Source organism: Xiphophorus maculatus, chromosome 22 (assembly GCF_002775205.1).
Source record: "Xiphophorus maculatus strain JP 163 A chromosome 22, X_maculatus-5.0-male, whole genome shotgun sequence".
Taxonomy (NCBI): domain Eukaryota; kingdom Metazoa; phylum Chordata; class Actinopteri; order Cyprinodontiformes; family Poeciliidae; genus Xiphophorus; species Xiphophorus maculatus.
Genome location: NC_036464.1, coordinates 14,135,702 through 14,158,535, shown reverse-complemented (window position 1 = coordinate 14,158,535; position 22,834 = coordinate 14,135,702). Strand labels below are relative to the sequence as shown.

General features: G+C 37.1%; 1 protein-coding gene across 1 annotated transcript in view; it reads right to left on the bottom strand.

Annotated features, from left to right (window-relative positions):
• Positions 1–22,186, bottom strand: part of LOC102229150 (zinc finger matrin-type protein 4-like) — a 90,162-nt gene extending 67,976 nt beyond the window's left edge. The window contains exons 1-2 of the mRNA XM_005801561.2: positions 21,417–22,186; positions 1,858–1,974 (exon numbers count right to left, since the gene is read on the bottom strand). Of these exons, the coding sequence (XP_005801618.1) occupies positions 1,858–1,968 (111 nt within the window). The 5' untranslated portion in view covers positions 1,969–1,974; positions 21,417–22,186. The remainder of the gene's footprint in view (positions 1–1,857; positions 1,975–21,416) is intronic.
• Positions 22,187–22,834: the final 648 nt, after the last annotated feature.

Below are 22,834 nucleotides of genomic sequence, written 5' to 3'. Positions count from 1 at the left end.
GTGAGTTTTGTATACATGCAGCATACAGCACAGATAAAGATCATAGTCAAGATTATGATTATCAGAAACATGTCTTCATATGTGTTTCAGGTGATCAAAACACATGTGACATACTAGTGCCATTTTGACACTTTGCAAGTTTCAATGTTTTTCTCTTTCATTTTGAAGAGTTCTTCCTGTCACAAGACCCCCATTTACCTAGGCCTAATTTTTGTTTGTGTGAAAGAAAATTGGTTATTTTGTACATCAAAGAAAACAGACTTTTTATTCGATCTTTCTTTGAAATTTAAGATCTGTTGACTGAAATGAGTTGAATAAAGTCTACATAAGTCAAGTTTTTAAAGTTACAAACAGAGAATTTTGTTAGTTTTTGCTGTTTCTCTTTCAAACAATAACAGTTTGCCTATTTGGCACAGAAAACAGATACAAAAACAAAATGTAAATTCACATGTGCACGATGTGTGTGTTGTGCGCAAGTCCCTCCTGCAGCACCAATTAAAATGCAAGCAATTGTTAAATTTTATTTATTTATGTTTTTGTAGCCGAACACAGGTAGTCTCCCAGTACTCAACAGAAAATAAGGGAAACTTGCTCTACTATGCATACAAGTAGTAGTAAACTTGTTCAGGGATCATATACACAGATATGTGAAATTAAACATGTAATTACACTGCATTGTTTAACCCCTCAATGGATAGCACTTTATAGGCTAAATCCTCTGTACCAGATGCCTGACCCAAATGTGTCTCCTTACTCACTGTAGCTTTAAGTGCCTTAAATAAATTGATTTTGCTTCTGGAGTAGGTTTGGTGAAGCTAAATGTTCAATTACTTTTTCCAGTATATTTTTATCGCATATCACGACCCTTCCCTTCCTGAGCCCCCTACACTCTGAGAAGAGCTATGGGGGCACTAAGCAATGTTATTATTCACTTAGGTTACTGATCTGACATTAAGTTTCATCATTCTAAGATTCTAAGTGTGACAAAAAGAAAAAAAAAACCCAAAAAACAGAAGACAGAAAAATAATCTGTGACAGGGGTGAATAACTCTTTTACAATACTGCAATGTGAAAAATCACCTGCCTTCAAATGATTTCTTGCCTTGTCTTTTTGATCCACTGACCTCTGCAGAGATCTTTTGTAAAGGCTGACTCTGACAACATGGTGTGACTCATCTTGTCCTCTATATCTAAAGGCTGCTTTTATTTTGTCAGGCTTGAAAAATCAAGGTCAGAAATAGATTGTCATCGAATGAAAATAAAGCATGAACACCTGTGAGCAGACAGATCCACACACACACACACACACACGCACACACACGCACACACACACACACACGCACACACACACACACACACACACACACCCCTACACGGACATTGTCCTTGCTTAAGTCTCTCAAAAAAGCCCCTCGTTCTCATTAGTCTGCTTGTTAATTCTAAACCTGCCATATATAATCAACACTGACCTCAGTGCTTCGCACAGAATCAAGAACACGCCGATAAACAAACAGATGCACTCGCATATAGAATCAGATCACCTAATTTAAAGAGTGATTATTTAATGGCCTTTCATTATAATACTAATAGAGGGTCTGCTGAAAAGTAGACCACATTAAAACAAAGCGAGCTTGTTTGGGTGCAAGTAACTACGGTACTATGCTCATGTATCCCGATGTATAATGGATGAGCACAGTGTTGAATGGCACAAGCACAAATTGGTACAAATAAAGCAGATGCATTGCAGGAATCAGAAATAAAAGCAGTAGTAGTAATCATAGAAACAGTTTTTGCTTTAGACCGTCCTACTTTTAATTCCTCTGAAAAAAAACTCTGAAACTGAAGAGACAAGCTCACCTCATAGTGAGCGGTGCGCTGGGACTCGGAGATGAGCTGAGCATTGCAGATGTTGCAATAGCTCTCTGTGAATAAACCTCCATCCACGACGCCCACAGACTTCATCTTCATCTGAACCTGCATAAACACACACACACAGCCAACCAGAACAAAAATGAATATACAATATTAAAATGCACGATTGAATCAAACGTGAGGCAACATTGCAATGTGTGTAGAAGCTGTTAAAGCATGAATATTTCTCAACTTAAAACCAGTTTTTCCCAAAAGTGACTAATTAATCACAAAAGTTCAGCCCCAAATATGTTGAACCTCTCCATTAGATTATCTTCTAGTGGATTATTTTGGCTGCAGCTTTAAAAACAATAACCAGAGGCTCAGGGTTTGGTTTTACCATTTTGTTGAGCAATAAATTGTATTTTGTTGACTTTGTGTCAAACATTTGTCAATAACCTCAGGACATGGAAAAACTGAAAAAAAAATTCTGAACACTCCTATAAACTGCAATCATTTCAACATAGAACAATAATAATTTATAAAGGTGAGCAAGTTTATTTTATAGTCTGGTCTGAATCTCAGTAACATACTGAACTACTGAGAGTTAATTCCATAGTAGCACACCAATGTAATTTACGTTAGCATGATTTGTGTTGTACTTGTGTGATGTTTAAGTCCTCTGTACCTAATTACCTTTCAAAGGATTCTAGCAATGCAACTCGATAAATTAAACTTGAATGTTTTGACTAATTCATCTACAACTGAGGAGAAGACTGCATAAAAGGAAATAAATATAACTTCAGATTTAACTTGTTTGTTTATACATATCCACACAAATGCTTTATGGTGCAATGCTTTGCTCTGTTGCTTCATTGATATGTCTCGGGTTTGAAATTTGCTCTTATACATATTGGTTTTCTCTGGTCCTGTAGTCTTGCAAATAGTGATATAAGGGCATTTCTGGCATATTACTAAGATTTCTTTGTTTTATTTTTCCAAAAAAGGGTGAAAATGTAACCTTTCGTTTTAGTAAACACATTGATATTGGTTTAATTTATATATTCATGACACCGAATGCCAGACTAATGGAAGTGTAGTGTTTGCATCAGGGCTGTTTACTGATAATGTACTGCAAACAAACATCAGAAACTGAGCACACATTTTTTATTCCTGTATAAATATCAAACCTTGGTAATCATTGTGAAAAAGGATGCTCTGCTGCAGCAATCTGTATTACTCCAGCTCTACAGAAGCCTCTGACTGAAGACAATATGTTGTTTTATAGCAGCCTGATGAGGAGGATGCTCATGGTTGTCCATAATGTTCATTTGATGAAGAAATCTTTGCACAGTCATTTCCAGAGGGTCCAGAGCACCAGGCTTATTTGCCAGTTTTTGCCCATTACGATCAATGGAAGAGATGGTTTGAACTTCCTCCCCCTGTCCCTTATTTTAGGTCCTGCTTCATGTCCATAGCATCTCTTTAATGTTAATCAGCTACCCCAAGTTGTAAAACACTTTGTTGATATTGTTATTATTTTAAGTGTAAAGAGATTGTTTGGACTAGAAATTAGACTAAATATTCTTGGTAAAATTTGTTAACGTTGGCAAACTCTTACCGCAACTTCATCTTACCTTGTTGCAGAAATGTGATTAAGTTTAAACACACAGTTCCAAACCCCTTTGATTTACTGAAAGTACATTTACTGGCTACAAAGTAGAAGAAATGTGAACTAGCTTACAAAATGACTCAAAGAGAAGAACTAAGTAAGGCTTCATTTGTGGTCAGCAGAGCCCTGTTTCTCAGGTGGTGTGCTATCCCTGCATGTAGCAGCAAACACGCCTAAGTCAAAAAGATGACTTAGGCAGACAGTGATTTTGGACTCTAAGAAGAGTTACATTATCCAAGGACAATGGCAATAAGGTAGGATGATGCATCAGTGATAGGAGAGTAAAGTTAGGCAGATATCTCAATTTGGCCAAAAAATTACTTAGGCAATTATGCTGACAATATGTTAGCCATAGTTTGGGCATTCCTGGATTTATTAAAAAGGTCTACTAAACAAAAGATGTGATGCACAGTTATAATTTAACTTTTGTGAATTACAATCTCTAACGTAAATTGAACTAAGATCAACAAAATTCTTCAGAGAAAAGTTTCTAAAATCTCTTAAAGGCTCAAACGTGAGGGAAACACTTAACAAATGAAACGATGAAGACCCAAGCTACCCGCCGGGAAACATTACTGTGGGGTCTTAAGTGGGCTGCTATGTTTTTCTTTAGTTTTTATCCTGGGTAATGTTATAAGGAAGGGTTTAGTGGTGCACTCTAGGGTCTTGTGTTCAATTTTCCATTTTCTTCATTATGTGTCCCCTTGAGGCACCGCTCTGACTGGACTGGGGTGAGTAATGAGTCTTTAGCGAATGATTCAGAAACATCAGCTATCAAACAGCGTGGGGTTCATTCAACAGGGAAGCCACAGCAGAGGTTTTACAAGGGTAAAGTGTTTAGAAGCTTAAAATACACAGAAGCTGAGTTTTCAGAAGGTCAGTTTTCACTGTGATATATTCCTCTGAATAACAGTGTGTGACAAATCTAAGTTTTTGTGATGAGCTCAGATTTGTGACTTTAAGTCTTCTTCTGGATCATAGGTCTGGTGTGTAATTAATGTAAACTGATGTATTTGCTTGTTCATGCGCACACACTCACTGCTTAAAATCACATTTGTTATTATCCATCTGCTCTTTTCTGTTTGGTCCACCTTAGACCTTTCAATTACCACCAGACACAGTGTACAAATACATCCTTCATTATTTTTTTAAACTTTACAGTGCCATGTTTATACAACAGAGTAATAAAAAGGAAATGCATTTGATGTAGAGAAGGACACCATCACCTCTGCATGTTGCTCTGTAGACGTACATGCCTGTGAGGTATATTTTCATATCTGAAAAGGCACAGATGAGGAGCTGAAAACATGTTTCATCCTTGGAAAATGTCACATTATTACCTCCACGATGAAGTGCCCTACGAGGCATTAAATAAGAGATTATATTCAGAACTGACACACTAAATTTGCCTCAGAATATGCCATGCGCCTAAATGTTGCAGCGATAAAAAGACCTTGGAATGCCCGCGGATGTCAGCCAGACTGAGGCGATTCTATCTTTTAATCTTCAGGCTAATTAAAAGTGAGTGTGATGCAAGGCATATCTATATCTTTATAATATCTCTATTACCTTTGATTATTGGACACAAGATGGGAGATGTAGACTAATTAATAGAGCCAATCTGTTGGGGAGATTAATGGAATGCCATGCCCAACGAAGCGAAAAGATAGAAAGATAGAGTGTGGGGAACATAATGAAGAAGATAAAAGGAAAGGGGGTATAGAGGAATGGGGGAGGGCAAACCCAGTGCATGTGTGTGTTACATGGATTTAACCTAATTTAAACTATGTGTAGCAATAATTTTAGAACAATAAATAATTAAAGTTGGATCAACAGGAGGAGGTCAGTTTAGTTTAGTTCATTTCACTGTGGAGGTGTTTGGTAGCAATGTAATCGCTCCTGAAGCAGTCTCTTTCAAAAATAGACATTTTACATCGGTGTGTAAAATCTCTTGTTTGCTCATAATTTAAAGAGAAGGTTCATACAAAATCTGAGTAATAAAAAGGTCTCTTCTCTGGTGAAGGTTGTCTTGTTTTGGCAGTTTCTGCTAAAGATGGAAATAAAAATAAATAAATCCAGAAATCCTTACACCAGGAAATATACTTTAAAGAAAAAAATGTCTGCAAGTTTGTATCATCTTGCTCTGGTCCAAGAAGAAGTCATGTAGAAATCATCATTTTTGGATTGAGACAGTTCAAGGTACCTTTAATTTTGTAGTTTGAGGGACAAATAACTCCTGACTGAAGCAGAAAAATAAATCAAATTCACAGGGATATTACCTATGCTCATAAAAGACTTTTGGTGCAACACTATATGATTGTATTTATTGTCATCAGCGGTGTTACAGTATCTCGAGGAGCCAGATCTTACAAAATTGCATGATAGTGTTTATCATCATAGCAAAGACCATCTCCAGTGACTATCAGCATGTGACCTTCTCTGGTGAAATATAAGCCAGTGGTTCTGAAACCTGGCACTTGATGGCATGTTGAGAAGGTAATCCACTCATTTGAATCTTGTGTGCTGGAGTCATCAAAGATAAAGGAGAGTGGATTCTGAGAAACGGGGTTGAGAACCACTGCTCTAAGCAATTATCATGAGCCCTTAGATAGAGGTGAATTATTTAAGCTTCACGCTGTACGTTTGAGAATATTACTTAGGAAGGAGTTCTTGAGATGTTGACCTGTTGTTAACAACCTCTGAACAATCTGTGTAAGGACATTTCAGTTGATTATATGGTGTAAAGAACACATGTAGAGTTCAGAAAGAATAAGCACCGCTACATGTGGGCTATTCAAACCTGAACTACAATATTTATAACCCATGGTTTGTTCAAGTTCAAGCTATTCTGTTCTCATTTCAAATAATACAGAAACTGTTCACACAGATTTTCCTGCTTTCACACACCACAGCTAAGTGGTAATGCTGCAGATGCCCATTGTCTTCCACTCTACAAAGGTCATCTTAATTTCTGATGTTAGAACAATTGTTTGATTTGCCAATAGATTGTAAACCAATCCCACATTTGGGAAAATAGGGGGATTTTGTGCCACTATAGACATGCTGTAAATCCTGTAAATAAATGAGAAGTTTTACATTTTGCAGACACTGCTGTGTGACTGTAAGTCAGTTAATTTGGGATTAGCACTCTGGTTTTGGTACCAGAGTTTATAATCAGGCAGTCAGTGTGGGGCTGAAATCTGTCCTCGGACCAGCCTATCTAATCTTGGATTACCCTTTGAAGATATCTGGTCACGGACTAGCCCCTTATTATTAATACTGCCGTAACATCATCAGCAAAGGAGGTTAACGGGCTGTATATGAAGATGTAAGAAGATGTAAATATTCAGGATGCTAAATAGCTGGTTTTACTGAGGTAATTATATGCAAGATAGCTGTATTGAATTTGAAGCTACTGGATTCTCCTTAACCGAGGATCCAGTAAGGCTGCTCCGGCTTTGCCTACTGGAATTCCAACGTCAGAAAAGCTGTTGCCTTTTACAGCTCAATTTTGAAATTATTGGTCCAAATTATTTGACTTTATTAGTCTACTTTATAAAAATGTATGTACGTTTGGTAACCTTAAAGAATTTTCTGGGACGTTAATTGTAAGAACCACAATTCTACAATTAAAACTCTCATTCTAAGACCTTGCTTAATTTCACAGGATGAATGTAATTCTACAACCCAAAGAAACACAGATGATGACATCAGTGTAACATAGAATATTGATTCTTGAATAATTCTTCTCAGCTTTTTTAAAATGTAGACTTGAATTGTTTTTATTATTCGCAAAATAAACGTGCACATTAAAATATTAAACTTTTTACCAAAGTAGAAGTCATTTCTTCTCTGCAAATGGCCTGTACTTGTACAGCGCTTTATCTACTCCACAGGAGCCCCGAAGCGCCTCACACTACAAAGACTAGGATATGAAGAAAAACAAATATTGAAATAGCAACTTTTTGGACATATTCTGACAAGCAACACTGAATTGGCAGGGGGAAAACCAGTTACCTTTGTTAAACTTACATTGTTAGTTGTTCTTTTTCCCTGAAAATCTACCAGACTGGACACACTGTAAATGATTTATGTGTAAAAAGGAAAGAACATAGTCTGAAACTCATTATAAACGAGTAGGACGATGTGAGTGTGGGCATCATTATCATGCAACCAAAAACACCCCAAAAGCATACTCTGTTATATAAATATTTTTTTCTAATACTTATGTCTAACTACAATGAAATCTGTGTTGATCAACTGAAATCTGATCAACTGCGTCATGATCATGGAGGACTATCAGTGAAATTAACAAAACCAAACTTATGAGAACATACAATTTTGGATATTGTAAGAATGTGGTAGTTAACAGTATTGTTTAAAACAACGAGCTCTATGTTTTTGTTTGTGTTTATAGTGCAAATGTGCTTAGATGAGCGTTTCTGAATCTGAAAGTGTATTTTGGACAGCCTGAAGTGCTTGCCTGAGGCCATCAGCTCCTAAAGGTGGTGCAGTTGAAGTAAAAATGAAGTAGCTTTTCTGTTTGGGGAGGATTGTTGCTTTCCTCCTTCTTTTCTGAAACAATCTGCAACATAGAAAGATGTGTGTGCTGAGGGCTTTCAACTCTAATGCAGTCAGAGGCTAGACTCAGGCACTCCAAGAAAGAGTTTTCAGTCACTCTCATGCTACACATTTTCTCAATGCAGTAAAAAATAAACAATTCCACACTGGTAATTTAGTGCTGGGGAAGAACACAATTTATTCAGCACCAGAGGTCTACAACCTGTACAATCCAACAAGCCAAAAGGCAAAGTCCAACGTTATGACCCCTCCAGTCCACTAGTTGTTCTGTCTTTGTCTTTTTTTTTGTTTAGTTTTTTTTTTTTTTTTGCAGGGAGAAAAGTGGAAGGCTTGTCAGCCTGATTGTGCCACACCTGAACTGCCATTAACAGGCTTCCTTCAACACTAAAAGCAAGCCAGTTATTTCTGGCCTGCTTTTAGTTTCATTGCTAGTCCTGGTTGGAACAGCTGGTTCTGCTTGTTCACAAATCACCTGAATGCGGTTTTGATGACCTCCACAAAAATAAATATTTTTGTAAAAGTAGACTATTTTTGCATTTAGAAACTGTCATGTTTTTTCACATGTGTAATGCCACATTTCCACAGCATAGGATATATAAGGAAGTATAAGAGAAGAGTAAATTACATGTAAAAGGTTATAATTTGTTACTACACTTCTAAACTTATGCAAAATTTATATTGTTTTTGCAATGTTTTAAAAATATATTCAGTGTTATTTCCATGTTAATTTATGATCAACAACAATCCTTAAAATTGGTTTTCCATTATTCATTTAATTTCAGCATCACATATATTTTAATATCATATCTCCATTCATTTCTTTTGATTTACAAACACCATGATTTTTTTATGTTGATAATCTGTTGATTTCAAAGCAAGTTTTAAATTTTTCTCATTTCAATTCGACAGTAGGCAAAAGCTCCTTTCAATTTTTTCCAGAACAGTACACATTAATATCATCTGTAAAAAATAATAAGTTTGAATAAATTAGTGACTTTGCAAACATATTGAATATAATAGAAACAATTTTGAGCCAATCAGATCACTGATACCCCACAAGTAACCCTTCTGAATTGTGACACCGTCTTGTTAATTTCCACCCATAGGTGGAGAGAGAATATGACACCCTTCTCATCCCATATCTCTCCTGTTTTTCCAATAATATGCTGTAATATGTAGTGCACTAAAAGTAAGAAGATAAGTTGTGGGCATCTGGTGGTTTGATGATGAAAGACAGGACATCAAACTGATGATGTCCTGTTTGATGATGTTCAAACAGACCACAACATGTTTCTGAGAAAGATATAAACAATATGAAAGGGATATAACTACAAACACATTTTCACAGTATAAGTAAAAGCAAGGAGATAGATTGTTAATATGTGGAAAAGCCAAAGCTCAAATTAAACCAGGAAAAGGGATTGTGTCTTACCAAGGACATAAAAGCCTAAAGCATCTAAAGACAGTACAGAATACAGCATCTCTTTTAAGACAGCATCAAGTATTAAACATAGATGTGAACTACACACTCTCCCTGAAATCACAGCGTTGAGCCTACCGATCATTAAACATCTTTTGCTGAACTCGATGAAGCTTTTTGTTGTTTTAAATCAGGGGTCTCAAATGCCAGTCCTCGAGGGCCGCAGTCCTGCAGTTTTTAGATGTGCCACAGGTACAAAACACTGGAATGAAATGGCTTAATTACTTCCTCCTTGTGTAGATCAGTTCTCCAGAGCCTTAATGACCTAATTATTCTATTCAGTTGTGGTGCAGCAGAGACACATCTAAAAGTTGCAGGACACCGGCCCTCGAGGACTGGAGTTTGAGACCCCTGTTTTAAATAAACTCAAGCACTAAGCCCAGCTTAGAATTTATATGAAACTAGATGTTCTTGTGCTAAATGCGAGTCCTACTGTATATAAAGTAATAACGTTAGCCATTTCATCCCAGCTGGAAATTTCAGTGGCACCATTCCAACTGATAATATTCTGTTAGTTCTTTTATGACCCCCAAGAACAACTTTTTATTAGACAGAAAACAAAACTTGTCTGTGTGATGAAAAATACTAGTGGAAATTTTGCCCCACTTTTTAGAGGAAGAGATAATAATGGAAAAGGACAAGTGAACACCAGCTGGCCGCAAAAGCTTGTGTTGAGCTCTCTCCTTCTTGCCTCCATTTCATTTCTGCTCCATTAGGAAGAAAACTCCTGCGAACTGGACTTTGTGTTCTTCTCTTTCACTTTCTTCCATCGCACTTCCATCTATCTGACTTGAAATAAATTACTATCCTGATTTAACATTCGAATTATGCATAAAGATAATGAAATACTGACGCCATCCTGTGAGCCGGTGACCTGTCTAATGAGTCACAAGCGGGAATAACAAGAGATGGGGTTAATAATACGGAACCCTATCCAGAAAGAGCACTGTGAGGTGTCTCTTTGAAGTTCCAGATTACATTTCCCCTGTTTCACTCTTGGAAATGTATTCCTTCTGAATGCTGCCTTCCCTTCATCTACCATCCTACTAAGAATTTGCAGCACCATCCACACTCTCTGGCAACCCTATCTGGAAAAGATCTGCAAAAAAAAAAAATTACAATAAATTAAGCTAAAATTACAGCAGCAATAGTTGATAAATGTTTAAAAAATTCAGCCTTAAATTTGACTACATTTATTTAGTTTGGAAGAAAGAAATCTCCCAAAGTAACTGTCAGGACCTTGGGTTCAAGTTTTGATTACTTGTTCTAGCTCAGGAGTCTCAAACTCGCGGCCCGCGGGCCAACTGCGGCCCTCGGGACGATAGTTTGTGGCCCCCGCCTTAATATGTTTAATGTTAGTGCGGCCCACGAGTTTGATATAATTGGCACTTTTCAGTGTTGTGTGCGGAGCTGAATGAACTTACCAATCACGGTGGAGCATATTGCTCTCGGGGGCGGGATATCGGCCGGGCCTATTTGCATTTTCTATTTGTCATTATTTGCATGCGGTACATGCGCAATTTCCGCGGCCGCTCCCGCTTCACGTGCTCCAGCATCCAGTCTAGACCCGGAAGTTGCTGATCAGTGTAACGTAATTCAGGTTAGGCGCTGTAACGCTTGGGTTGTGTTTAAGGGAGGAGAGGAGGCAGCAGATTCGTCAGGATGGTCAAAAACTCACAACCACACTGGTACTGGGAATTCCACAGTGTTGTCCTTTAATAAATACGCTCTTCACCAACCTTACAAAGCCCGGTTGAACGGCTGCTATATTATCAGACATGAAAATTGAGCAGCGTCCAAACAACCCGTAACATTACTAAAAAGTTAGGGAGCTAACATGTCCGTCTAGCACGTTTCTCCCACGCTCTCTACAGAGAAGCCGTGGCGCATACTTCTGACATCATTAGCAATACTAGAGTATCTTAAAGAGACACTACACAATTACGGCTGTTACAGCGCCTGACTACGGCCAAATATGGTAATAGGCAATCAGAAAGGTTCAGCTGAGGAGACCGTGTGTGTGAATGCGACCCAGACTCTACCTCCAGCGGTAAATTGAGTTTGAGACCCCTGTTCTAGCTAGTTTAGTTATGTTTATTTGTTCCTTGTGTTTAGAATAAATGTTCTTTATTATAGTTAGTTATTTTCCTAGTTGCCATGTTTACTCTCCCTTGCCCCATGGTGGCATTATTTCTCTCTCTCCTCGCTCTGCCTTCTGCTCTCTCCCTTTTAGCCCTGCTCTTATTCCTTGCTGGATCCTCTTGTTATATCCTGCTGTCTTTTCACTTGGCTCCTGTTTTTTTATTTTTTTTTGCTCTGACTCTGTGTTTCCAGTGTTTTTGTAAGTTTGTAATTTTTTCATCTTCTCTATTAAATAATCTCCATCTGGATTGAACTCCATCTCAATACAATCATGACATTGAATTTTATTTTTAACAAAATCGCTGATGCAAATGCTACAGAAATCCCAGGTGTTCATTTTTTGTACAATTTTCTTCTGCAAATAGAATAGCACTAAGTCTTCCTTTGTAACATCACACAAGTGTTACAGAGTCTGGTCCTGTTCTGTGCACTCTTCAGACTTAGGTCTGGACATTGAGATAGCCACAGTAAATGGCTTGCTTTGTATCTGTTAAACTATTTGATTTGATTTGTAGCTATGTGTTCCGAATCATTATCCAGAAAAAATGGGCAATGACCAATTTTCAACTAAAAGTTATCAGACATGCGTTTAAAACAAGGTCTGAATAGCCTTTGATAAATAAACAAGCCCACAAATCCTCCAACATACTTTGAAATTGGCAGGAGAGTTTGTTCATTAAACTGAAAAATATTGCATGTAATGTAAAATCTATTCTGACCACAATAAGGCTACAACTTGCATTTAAATTGTTGATGCATAACTCAATCAGTGTGGTAGTTTTTCATTAGTCATCAGACAGAGCATGAAAATTAGTGCATGGGCTGTAAAACCAAAAGTGACAAACTTGATAATCACATTTTGATAAATTGCAGCAGCTAAAACAAATAACCTTGGATTTAAATAACTAAAATGTTCTTGAAATTGCTTAATTTTTATGGTTGTGAGCCACAAATCAAGAACTTTAGAAATCAAATGAATAACTTTCCAAAATATAAAAAAATACTTTATTGGCTCGTACCAGTTCAACAGCAACAATACTGTTAAACTGGTCATTATCTACCTTATATTCAGTTTTTTCTCAGTTCTCTCCAGTAGGTAAATACCTGTGTCTTTGTGCTCATATTCAGTCTTTTGCAGATTCAACTTCTTAATACTGAAAATCCAAATTAATGACATATGGTCGCTATGCTTCTCATCAGCTTCTATGCCTTTCCCTCTCCAGCCACTTCTTCTCTTTTTCACTGTGTAAAATGTTTCCCCCTAGGCCAGAGATAATTCATAAGGAATTATGTAGGCAAGACTTATTTACTCTTCGCGGAAAAAAAGAGCATCACTTCTCACTACATTATTATGCACATTACAACTCACACCATTCACTTGTACACGTTAGATAATGGTGTTTTGAACTTGATGAAAAGTATTTGCTTTCTCTTGCTGAACAAGCCATTACCGTTAGCTTTGCATCTTAAAAATCTTAAGATTTTATTTGTTCATGCATAGGAGCCAATGAGGTTTTTTTTGGTTTGTTTTTTTTACTTTGCTGAGAATCAAAAATCTGGATATGTGCAGAAATGCAAAGAGGATCAGTGTGGACAGTCAAATAAACCACCATATGCAACCCTTAACGGCATATTATTTATTTAAATGTAATGTGTTCCCTTATTTTACATGAAAATTGAAATCAAGAGGGTACTCTGGCAGTTTTATGTGTGAAAATCTCCCTTTGTGCACTATTAGCTAGTAATGTTATCTATAAAAGATCAATGGCTTCAGGCCACAATATTTACTTAAAAGATTAAAGACTATTACTCCAGGAAAAAAATAAAGTTGCTTCTGTGAGTTTAACTGAGCACATCTCCAACCCAGTGTGCCTATCAGTAAGAGACTTCTAGGCAAACTGAGTTAATGGTGGGAGACAAAAGGCAACCCAAAGTTTTAATGAGGAGGGTTTATGTTACTGTAACATATGGAGAATGCTATGCTGGATAGCAGAAGAACTGTAGGGGTCTGTCTGTTCCATTAGCAACTAATTGCATTGTTTTTATACAAGCTATTTTTCCCCAAATGTTTCTACCCTGTTATCTGTGACTTCATAAGACATATTTCACAGTTTTTTTTCTTTCTTCATTTAAAGATTTAAAACACTAATTGACCATCTGAACTCAAGAACCAGAATCGCTAAAATGTAAAACTAATTTGATAATAAAATATGACGAAAGTCTCAAAGCAAGTTTTTGAGTTATTAACAAAATTGCCCTTTCTTGACACTGGAGACCAGCTTCACAGGGCATATCACCATTGCAAATGCTCATGGGGAAAAAAAAAAAAAAAAAAAACCAAACGTGGACTGAAACGATCTCAAATCATACTTGATGCCAGCTTTTCAACCATATGCATAATAATAGGCCTGCTTCAATATGTTATGCAGTCAGATGAGGTAAGTGAGAGAGAGCCCCGAGTCACAGTTAAGTGCCAAAAATGAAAATACTTCAGACTTGAGTTCTGATGTGAAAATATAAAAGATATCATAATTATATGTTTGTGATAATTTACGCCTAAGGAACAAACAGTACATGTTTGGATTCTTAACCTACAGCAACAGAGGGCTATTGGTCCACAAGATGGTGTGGATTTGATAAAATTACGTTAGAAACATCTCTGATTTCAGGTTCCTATTGTTAGACAGCTGTACTTCAGGTCAGTTACATAATTTTGTCGATTAAATTAATCTCAACTTGTTTTTCATCCTTTTATTACGATTTTCCAATTCATAATTCTAGCTCTCAAAGAAAAACAGATAACAATTAGGTCAAAGAACATTTCTAAACAAGCTTCAACATCTTTGCGTGTTTCTTTTTTCCCTGATAAACCTTTATGGATCTTGAGTGTCAGTCTGATTACCTGGATGAAAACCTGCCTAATTAAATAATAAATGTATGAATAAAAATACATTTCTTGATTAGAATCACTATTCTTTCTAAAGGCTGTGATAGTCAGAAACACAGAAATAAAACTAGGCCTTTCATAATTTGTGCAAAACATTTTCATACTGAAGATTCTATCAGAGTTCAGAATGTAGCTGTCTAGTTTATATATGTAGTGCATCAATCATGGTGCACAACAATAAGATTATTTATTTTCATGCAGTAAAAAAGTGAATATAACAAACGTTTATTACATTTACAATTGAGGACAGATTACCGTCTGCATTCTGAACACAGAAGGCATCGAGCATTCAGACGATCTTGATGATGATGATCATTTATTTCAGACATACATATCACCAACAAACATAATAATAATAAGACTTTCATGTTTCTACGTGTAAATACAATACATATCAAATTTACATACTCAAATACATGTAAATACACCACTTATTTGGTGACTGTAAGTCTGAAAAGGAGTATGATGAAGTTTAACTTGTATAATCATACCCCTTTTCCATTCATTAATTCATAGCATAAGTAGTCTTCCTATTTCTAGTATCCTTTCCAAAACAATAAAACAATAATAACTATAATACGTTTTCCTGAACCAAATGAAAGTAATACATAGACCCATATATATATACATACGCATCTACCTGCATATATACATAAATAATATTTGCCTATTTACACACCCAGATATATTTACACACACATACACACCCCTGCACCCAATTGCATGCACAGTGAGGTAATTCTCAGCCAAATTCATCACCCCTGTTCATCCTTATACTTTTGAATAGTAACCATTGTAAGCCTTTTCTTAAAATATCTCATGCTTGGACTTTGCTTCAGCTCTTTAGTGAGTTTATTCCAGATCTTCACTCCAACGACAGAAATGCACATTCTTTTCATTGTTGTTCGAACATATAAAGTTCTGAAGTTGAGGTTTTCTCTATACTCATATCCCCCCACTCTATCAGTATTTTTTTTTTCTTTTCAGAAAGATTGCAGAATACCTTTCTCTGAAGTTCAGAGTGAAGTACTGTATATGTGACTGACCATTAATTAGGCATAAATCTCCTCTGAGGTATTTTGAGCTCTTTACAGATTCTGAAAGTGTGAATTCTAAGCTTTTTAATGTCAAACACAAAGAAATACAAGGAAAAAAATAAGATTAGATAATTTCAGTGTTGGCACAGTGGAAGCAAGATCAGGGAGAAAAAAGTCCACAAAGTTTGAAAACAATTGACATGACGCCACCTGTCATTCAAACCAATAGGTTTGTCAGCAACTGTTGGTGGTTGCCGTTTGTTTTGAAGTAAGATTTGTTGACAAAGATTTGCTCGTTTCCGTACTTCATGTCACTAAGTAATTACTCACCATCACGCAAAATTATTCCAACACTACTATGCCGAAAAGGACGCATGGATACAATGACATAAAACATGGCTGGTCAAATAATTGGAAGATTAAAAAACTATAATAATAATGGTAAAATAGATGGCAAATATTCTCCAGCAATGCCAATTTTGACCAGCAAGACAAAATAGTAATTCCAGCACACTCTCACATTATTGTGCAAACAATACAATTATGTCTGGGTGCCGTGGATGTAAAGCCCAGAAGTAACTTTACAGACCAGATGTATGACTTGTTTGGAATCTTCTTTGCCTTAATGTTGGCTGATGAGGCAAGAATGCCTCACCAAATGCCTCACGTAATGCCATGAGCTTGACTACCTTCACCTTATAACCTTGTTTGTTTGTTGGAAGTTTGCTCTACTTTAGTTACATTTCTACGTGGCGCAGAAATCTTGTCTTGGCTTCATGTCAGATGTCCCCAAACCTAATCAGCTACCTGGAGGTGTTAACAAAGGCTACTCATTTACATTTCTTTGCAATAACCCCACTTCCCAGAGTTGACTGTCAACGAGCAGTGGGACTTATGGCTCTTTGAAGGGAACCACATCCTCAGGATCCATTCACTTTAATTCATGCACACATTCACATGCTGATGGCAGTGAGCTACTGCATCCGGCCCTCTGATCACCACCAGTGGGTAAGCCGGGTGAAGTCTCTTGCCAAAGGACACAACAACTGAGACAAACAGAGCACAGGTTCAAACTGGCAACCCTTGATCAGCGCATTACGTCCTTCTAGAGGAGTTAATGCGCTGATTACTTCCTCTACATGGCACAGTGTTTATAATTTTTAAAACAAATATTCAAATTTGACATCAGAACAATGAACATTTTTTCCATTTCACTTCTGTTCATTCTAAATTAGCTCAGTTGAAGAATATTTGTTTTCTCACTTGCAGATATTTGCTCAGTCATCTGAGGTTGTGAACCAACTAACAGCATTGAGCAATATAGACAACTTTGTCTCTGTACACAGGACTCGATGTTGCAACAACAAAAACAGAGGACTTACAGTAAGCAATGACTTTTAAAGTCAATATTGTTGTTAATGCATTCTCCTAACCCCAAACAAAACTCATCTATAATCAATTTCACACTGTGTTGCAAAGTGCAGTGCATATCATTCTACTAGATTAGACTAATACTGATAAAAATGCAAACAGACTTTTCATGAGGTACTCAACACAACCAACAAAGAATCAGTTTGACCTTATAATAAATGCTGAAAACACAAATTAGAAGTGTGCAATAAATCAACTATATAATTACAATACCAGAGCCACTGAGGTGACACAAGTAATACGTTTTAATAACATTCTTCATTCATACTGCTGTCCTCAATCTCTTTGTGAACTGACATGACTGCTACCAGCTAAAGACCAATATGGAATTTTCTCCTCTTCCTAATTACAAAAACGAGATGTAAGCTGCTTGTTCGTCACTACAAAAGACTCGACTGACAAATCAAATGCTAAACAATAAACTCCAACATACTCAAGTCTGATAGTGTGACTATAAAGGAGCAATATAAATAGATTCAGTACAATGCAGCTCACAGACAATTATATATTTTGTTTCTCAGGGGATATGCACACAACAAAAATGGTTTCATCAGTGTCATTTCTGCTTTTAGATACATTAAATGCTTTTCCTCAAATGTATCTTAACTAAACCAAATTCAAGACAACGTGGGTTAAAATTATTTTTACAAAAAAAAGAAAAGAAAACAATATTAGCAATATTCCACCTTCACTAAAGTCGATTTAGTTGAGAGCTACAAATAGCAACTGCACTTGTTTGTTAATCCTAATCATTCTTCAAGTTCATGTATTAATGCATGTTTCTGCTGATGTCAAAAACAGATGAGAGTTTTGACAATGGAAAATTGGTGGATTTTTATTGATAACTGTGTTTACTGCAAATATAAGAGGTTTTCCTGAAGGAGAAGTCTTTTTTGACATCTCACTGCAGGTAGGATCCCGCAATAAAGACAAGTGAAGCTGTGTCAAAATGTGCATGAGCTTTTTTATCTGCACACTGAGCATGCCTTATACTGTCTGCAAAGTTCCATACCATCTCTTGCCGATGGTATACAATGCATCACTACATCCTAAAGCTTAATTCAGATAAGAAAGAAATCATTGTTCTTGGTGCCCAACATGTGAGGGTAGAGAATAGCGCAAAACTAGTATCGATGAGATTAAAGATCACAGAACAAGAAAGAAAACTTGCTGTTGTTTTGGGCATAGATCTAATTGTTAACAACTGCATAAGTCCTTAGACTTAGACTTAGACTTGTACTTTATTGATCCTTTGGGAAGACTCCCTCAGGAAATTGAAGCCCCTGTTGCTAAATCAGCTTAATACTCTCACCAGAATATAGAATTTCCTACCAGACCAGAAAAATTGAAGCATGCTTTCAGTTTTAGTAGGATGGATTATTGTGATGGTGTTTTTGCAGGTATTTACAGCTGCTTTACAATTCGACCCCTCAGGTCATCAGAGACCGGCTTACTCTGTTCCCAGGAGCAGAACGAAACGAGATGAAGCAGTATTTCATTTCTATGTGCCTCCATTCTTGAACAAACTCCCTGAAAACCTGAGACGTTTGCTCCTTTAAATCAGGTTGAAAGCATCGGTTATGGCAATTCTTGATCAAAGAGTCTCATTACTGAAGTGTCAATAATGACTGATTTTAAAATGTTCTTTTAAAAAAGTGTGTTTCCCATTTTAATGTTTTCAGCAAATATTCTGTAAACCACATTGAATTACCTTTTGTGTGTCTTTTACATAAATAAACGTGCTTTGGCCTGCAGGCAAACACATGGTCCAAATATTGGCACAGACAGATCTACACAGGTGTGATCCAAACAGGGCATGACCTTGTAAAACAGTCTACGCAAACAGTCTGTGTAAAGTTTCTATCCATCCCTGTTTAACTACATCATTAATAGGTGAGGTCATTGAGTGTTATAAATGTTTATGACAAAGTAATGCACAACTGTTAAAGCAAGGCGAAAAAAATAATGGCAAGTATTTTACTTTTCTCTTATGTAATCTGAAATATCACATTTTCTTTCCGTTGCTGCCTCACATCTGGCAACATGGCAGTTTTAAAAGACAGCGATGGAGCTAAGGAAAATTAATTTCTAAAGAACTCTTTTTGCTTTTCCTGGATATAAAACATCCAACTGGTTATTAGTCTAACATTGACTTGACATGACAACCATGGCATGACATGTTAAAAGTGAATGTGCATTGTTTCTCAAAAAATTGATTTTATGAAAAGGTAAGTGTGATATTTGAGAGAAACATTTTACACAAAAGCCCTTTAAATAAGGTCTACTGATGTTTCTATAGGAACACTTTGATATCTTGATATCATGCACCTGTGACAGTTAATGGTTACAAATTAGTTATCATGCAGCTATTAATGAAAGTATACTATCAAAGGTCAAATGGCCCACACACTGATATGAGATTGGATCTCTCTTTCTCTCTCGCTCTTTTTTTCACACACACTCACACACCCCTACTAGTGAACACACATGAAGATGCACCCATGCAAAGACAACAGTGTCAGCAGAAAGGTCACAGCACACCATGAACAAAAAATATATATCTAAGGATGAGACGATACACTCCCTGTTGCTATGGAACATTCCTCCAAAAGAACACAAACAAAGACACATACTCACTCGCAATCCACTGTCAATCTTAAAGAAACAAACCCATGTCCATGGACATAAACACCGGTGCTCAATCAACTGCCATCCTGTTAAAGAAGTGAAGATGGTTCAACAACTCTTCAAGAGTGCTCCTCCTTCAGTTATTATTTTCTTTTGGACTCCAATTTTGTTCGGTATCAATTTTCCTGTGTTTTTAAATGCATAAACATCTGAGGACTAAGTAGGGCTGGGCAATAAGTTAATGACAACATACATCACGATACACACGTGATCAATATAAAAAAATACGTACAATATAATTTTCAATAATTCCCCATATCTCTGATACAAAATCGCACAACATTTTGGGGGATGTAGGCAGAGGAAAGGCTTTAACCACTCAAATTCAACTAACAAGAATGCTCAACGACCAGCTAAGCAGGGTGCGTGGCCTCAACTAACTCACTCACTCATTGGTTACCTAGGTACAACCTGATGAGTAACTCCCGCACAATCTTGCATTAACTTTTGCAGACATCCAGTATGATGCTAAATGGATATTAGTCCTAAGTGACAGATGTCAGGGTTGGATTTGTGCTAAAACAAATCCATTTTACATTACATAATAGCAGAAATTTATAAATGAACAAATGAAAAAGCAAGGTTAGGAATATCACCTGACTACCACATGTTTTTGATCTATTAATCACGTTTTTTATTGACAAAAATTTTAATTTCCTAATGTTACACTTCACTGTCAGTGTGACATTAAATATGATGTATTCTGATCAGCAATCAACTTAAGATTACGAACACGTGTAGTGAACAACAGATTATCTTGTCATCACAGATGGTGGAATGTATTTGACAATAGGGAACATTATGCCTTCAAAGATGATCTGTGATGAAACAATGAAACAATAGTTTAAATTACTTAAGAAGTTAATCTTTAGGAAAAGTGTAAGAATGCACAGCCATGGTCCCCATACTGGTTATAATGTCATGCCCGTTCACTGTGTAATAGAACATCCTCATTGACAAAAAAGCAAACTTATTCTTTCTTTCTACCTTGAATTAAAAGTGGATGACTTTCAGAGTTTATGATATAACTGCCTCATCGTCCATGCTGATCATCTATATGTGATCCAACTCATCCATTCATTCCCTTATATTGAACTTTCTTTTGGGCTTTTATCCTAATTACTCAAATCTAATGCTTTGGTGAGAGATCAACACACCTAAGATCTTAAATTGAACTATTTAATAGGCATTGTTATGTATAATAAGATCTGCCCGGACTAGCTGACAATATACAGCTATAGTTGCAGCGTTTAATAACTTAGGCAAACAGTTCTGGCACTACAGTGCCATGTGTTCATTTCATATCTATTCAGGGAGATAATACCCTTAAAATGATCCGTCATCATTGCATGTTGCTAAGAGTTACATATTAAACGTGCAGAATTACCCGCTTCAAATTTATTAAATATACTAACAGCTCAAAGTTTCCAAGGTCTTTCTGTAAAGTGATGCTACAAAACTTTTTATGTGTGGCTTTTCTATAAGAAATATGTGAAAAGTCAAATACAAGAGCTAGTCAATAATTCATCTGTTGTTAGTGCTCTGGTCAGTATTTCCCAGTATTGGGCAGCGCGGTCCATCACTCACCTTGCGCAGAGGCAGAGACTTCTCTCCTCGAAACCGACAACCATCCGCCAGCTGTCCTGTCTGTATTCCTGTATCGCACCTGTTCCTTAAAATCCGTCAGAACTCAGGGAGACTCCGCTTCATCCAGATAGATATTTCTACCGTATACCTCGCTTTAAACCGCGTCGTGCCTTCTGAGAAAATGAAAAATAAAAAATAACAAACTCCTTTTTCCAATGCTTTACGTCGTGCTGCGCTTGTTCCCCCGGCGACTTGTCTGGTCCGCGGTGCCGCGCAGGAGGTAAGAGGAGCGCCGAGCTCTGTTGATATCATCCACTTAACTCGGACCGTAAAGCCACAGCGGAGATCAGACGGAGAGTCGTTCTCTCCCGGCGTGAGGGGAGAGGGGAAGGAGGAGGAGGACGAGCTGAAAGTGTGAGGGCAAGCGGCAGCCTTCACCGGGATGAATGAAAGACACAAAGCGCTCTCGGCTTACACGGCGTGTGCGATAGAGTCCAAGCTCAATGCTCGATTTGTTCAGTGAGTGAATGTGCGCCCCGGTCCGCGGAGCGGGTCTCCGCTTGGTTCACCCACGTCAATAACAGCTCATATAAACAGAAAGAAAAATCGCCTAGCATCCCCAGCGATAACCTGACACCGAGGTGGAATTTTACGCGTCTAGTATTTGTCACGAACTCCCGCTGTTACTTTCCCTTATTTCCCTAAATCTTGACTATTAAGGCAAACCAGACGCTAAAGTGCAGCAGGTGTAGGCGATAGCAACACATCTTGGTGACACTTTGCCAGGGTTTAGGTAAGGTAAGGGGCTTATTTGCGCGCCATTGACGCACACAAAACTGAAGTTACACACAGGGAAAAAAGGAAAAGGGAAAGGTAATTACATTTAGAATAACATATGCATTACTAAATAATTCTAAGTAACAAATAAATAGGCACAACATGATACAAATGAACACTGGTTTTCAGATTTTGGATTTTTCAGATTTTCTCAAATTCAGGGGTAATTCTGGTACCTGAAATACTGAGTAAACAGGTTTCTGATAAGTTTAGGAGTCTAGATGGTTCATGCTTCAACAGCTCTGAAAAATATTTAGATCTGTTATGACTGGCTCAAAGTCATAACAAAACGGGGAGACCATGCAGTGGTTAAAGTGCATAAAAATGAATATTTATTAACAAAAACAACAATGAATTGTGGATGTCAGTATCAGCGGTGTAACGCAAATGCTTGGATGTTTTGTATGAGTGAATATGGAAGTGTTGAGGTGCAAAAACAAAGACAAACTCAAATGTGCAATAGGAGGTGAGCTGAGGCCTGACAACAAAACACCACACGCGTCAAGCAGCAGAGTGGACGCTGAAGGCGACCCAGAAGGTAGAGACAGCCAGGTTCAAATACTCTGCGCTCCAAATAAACC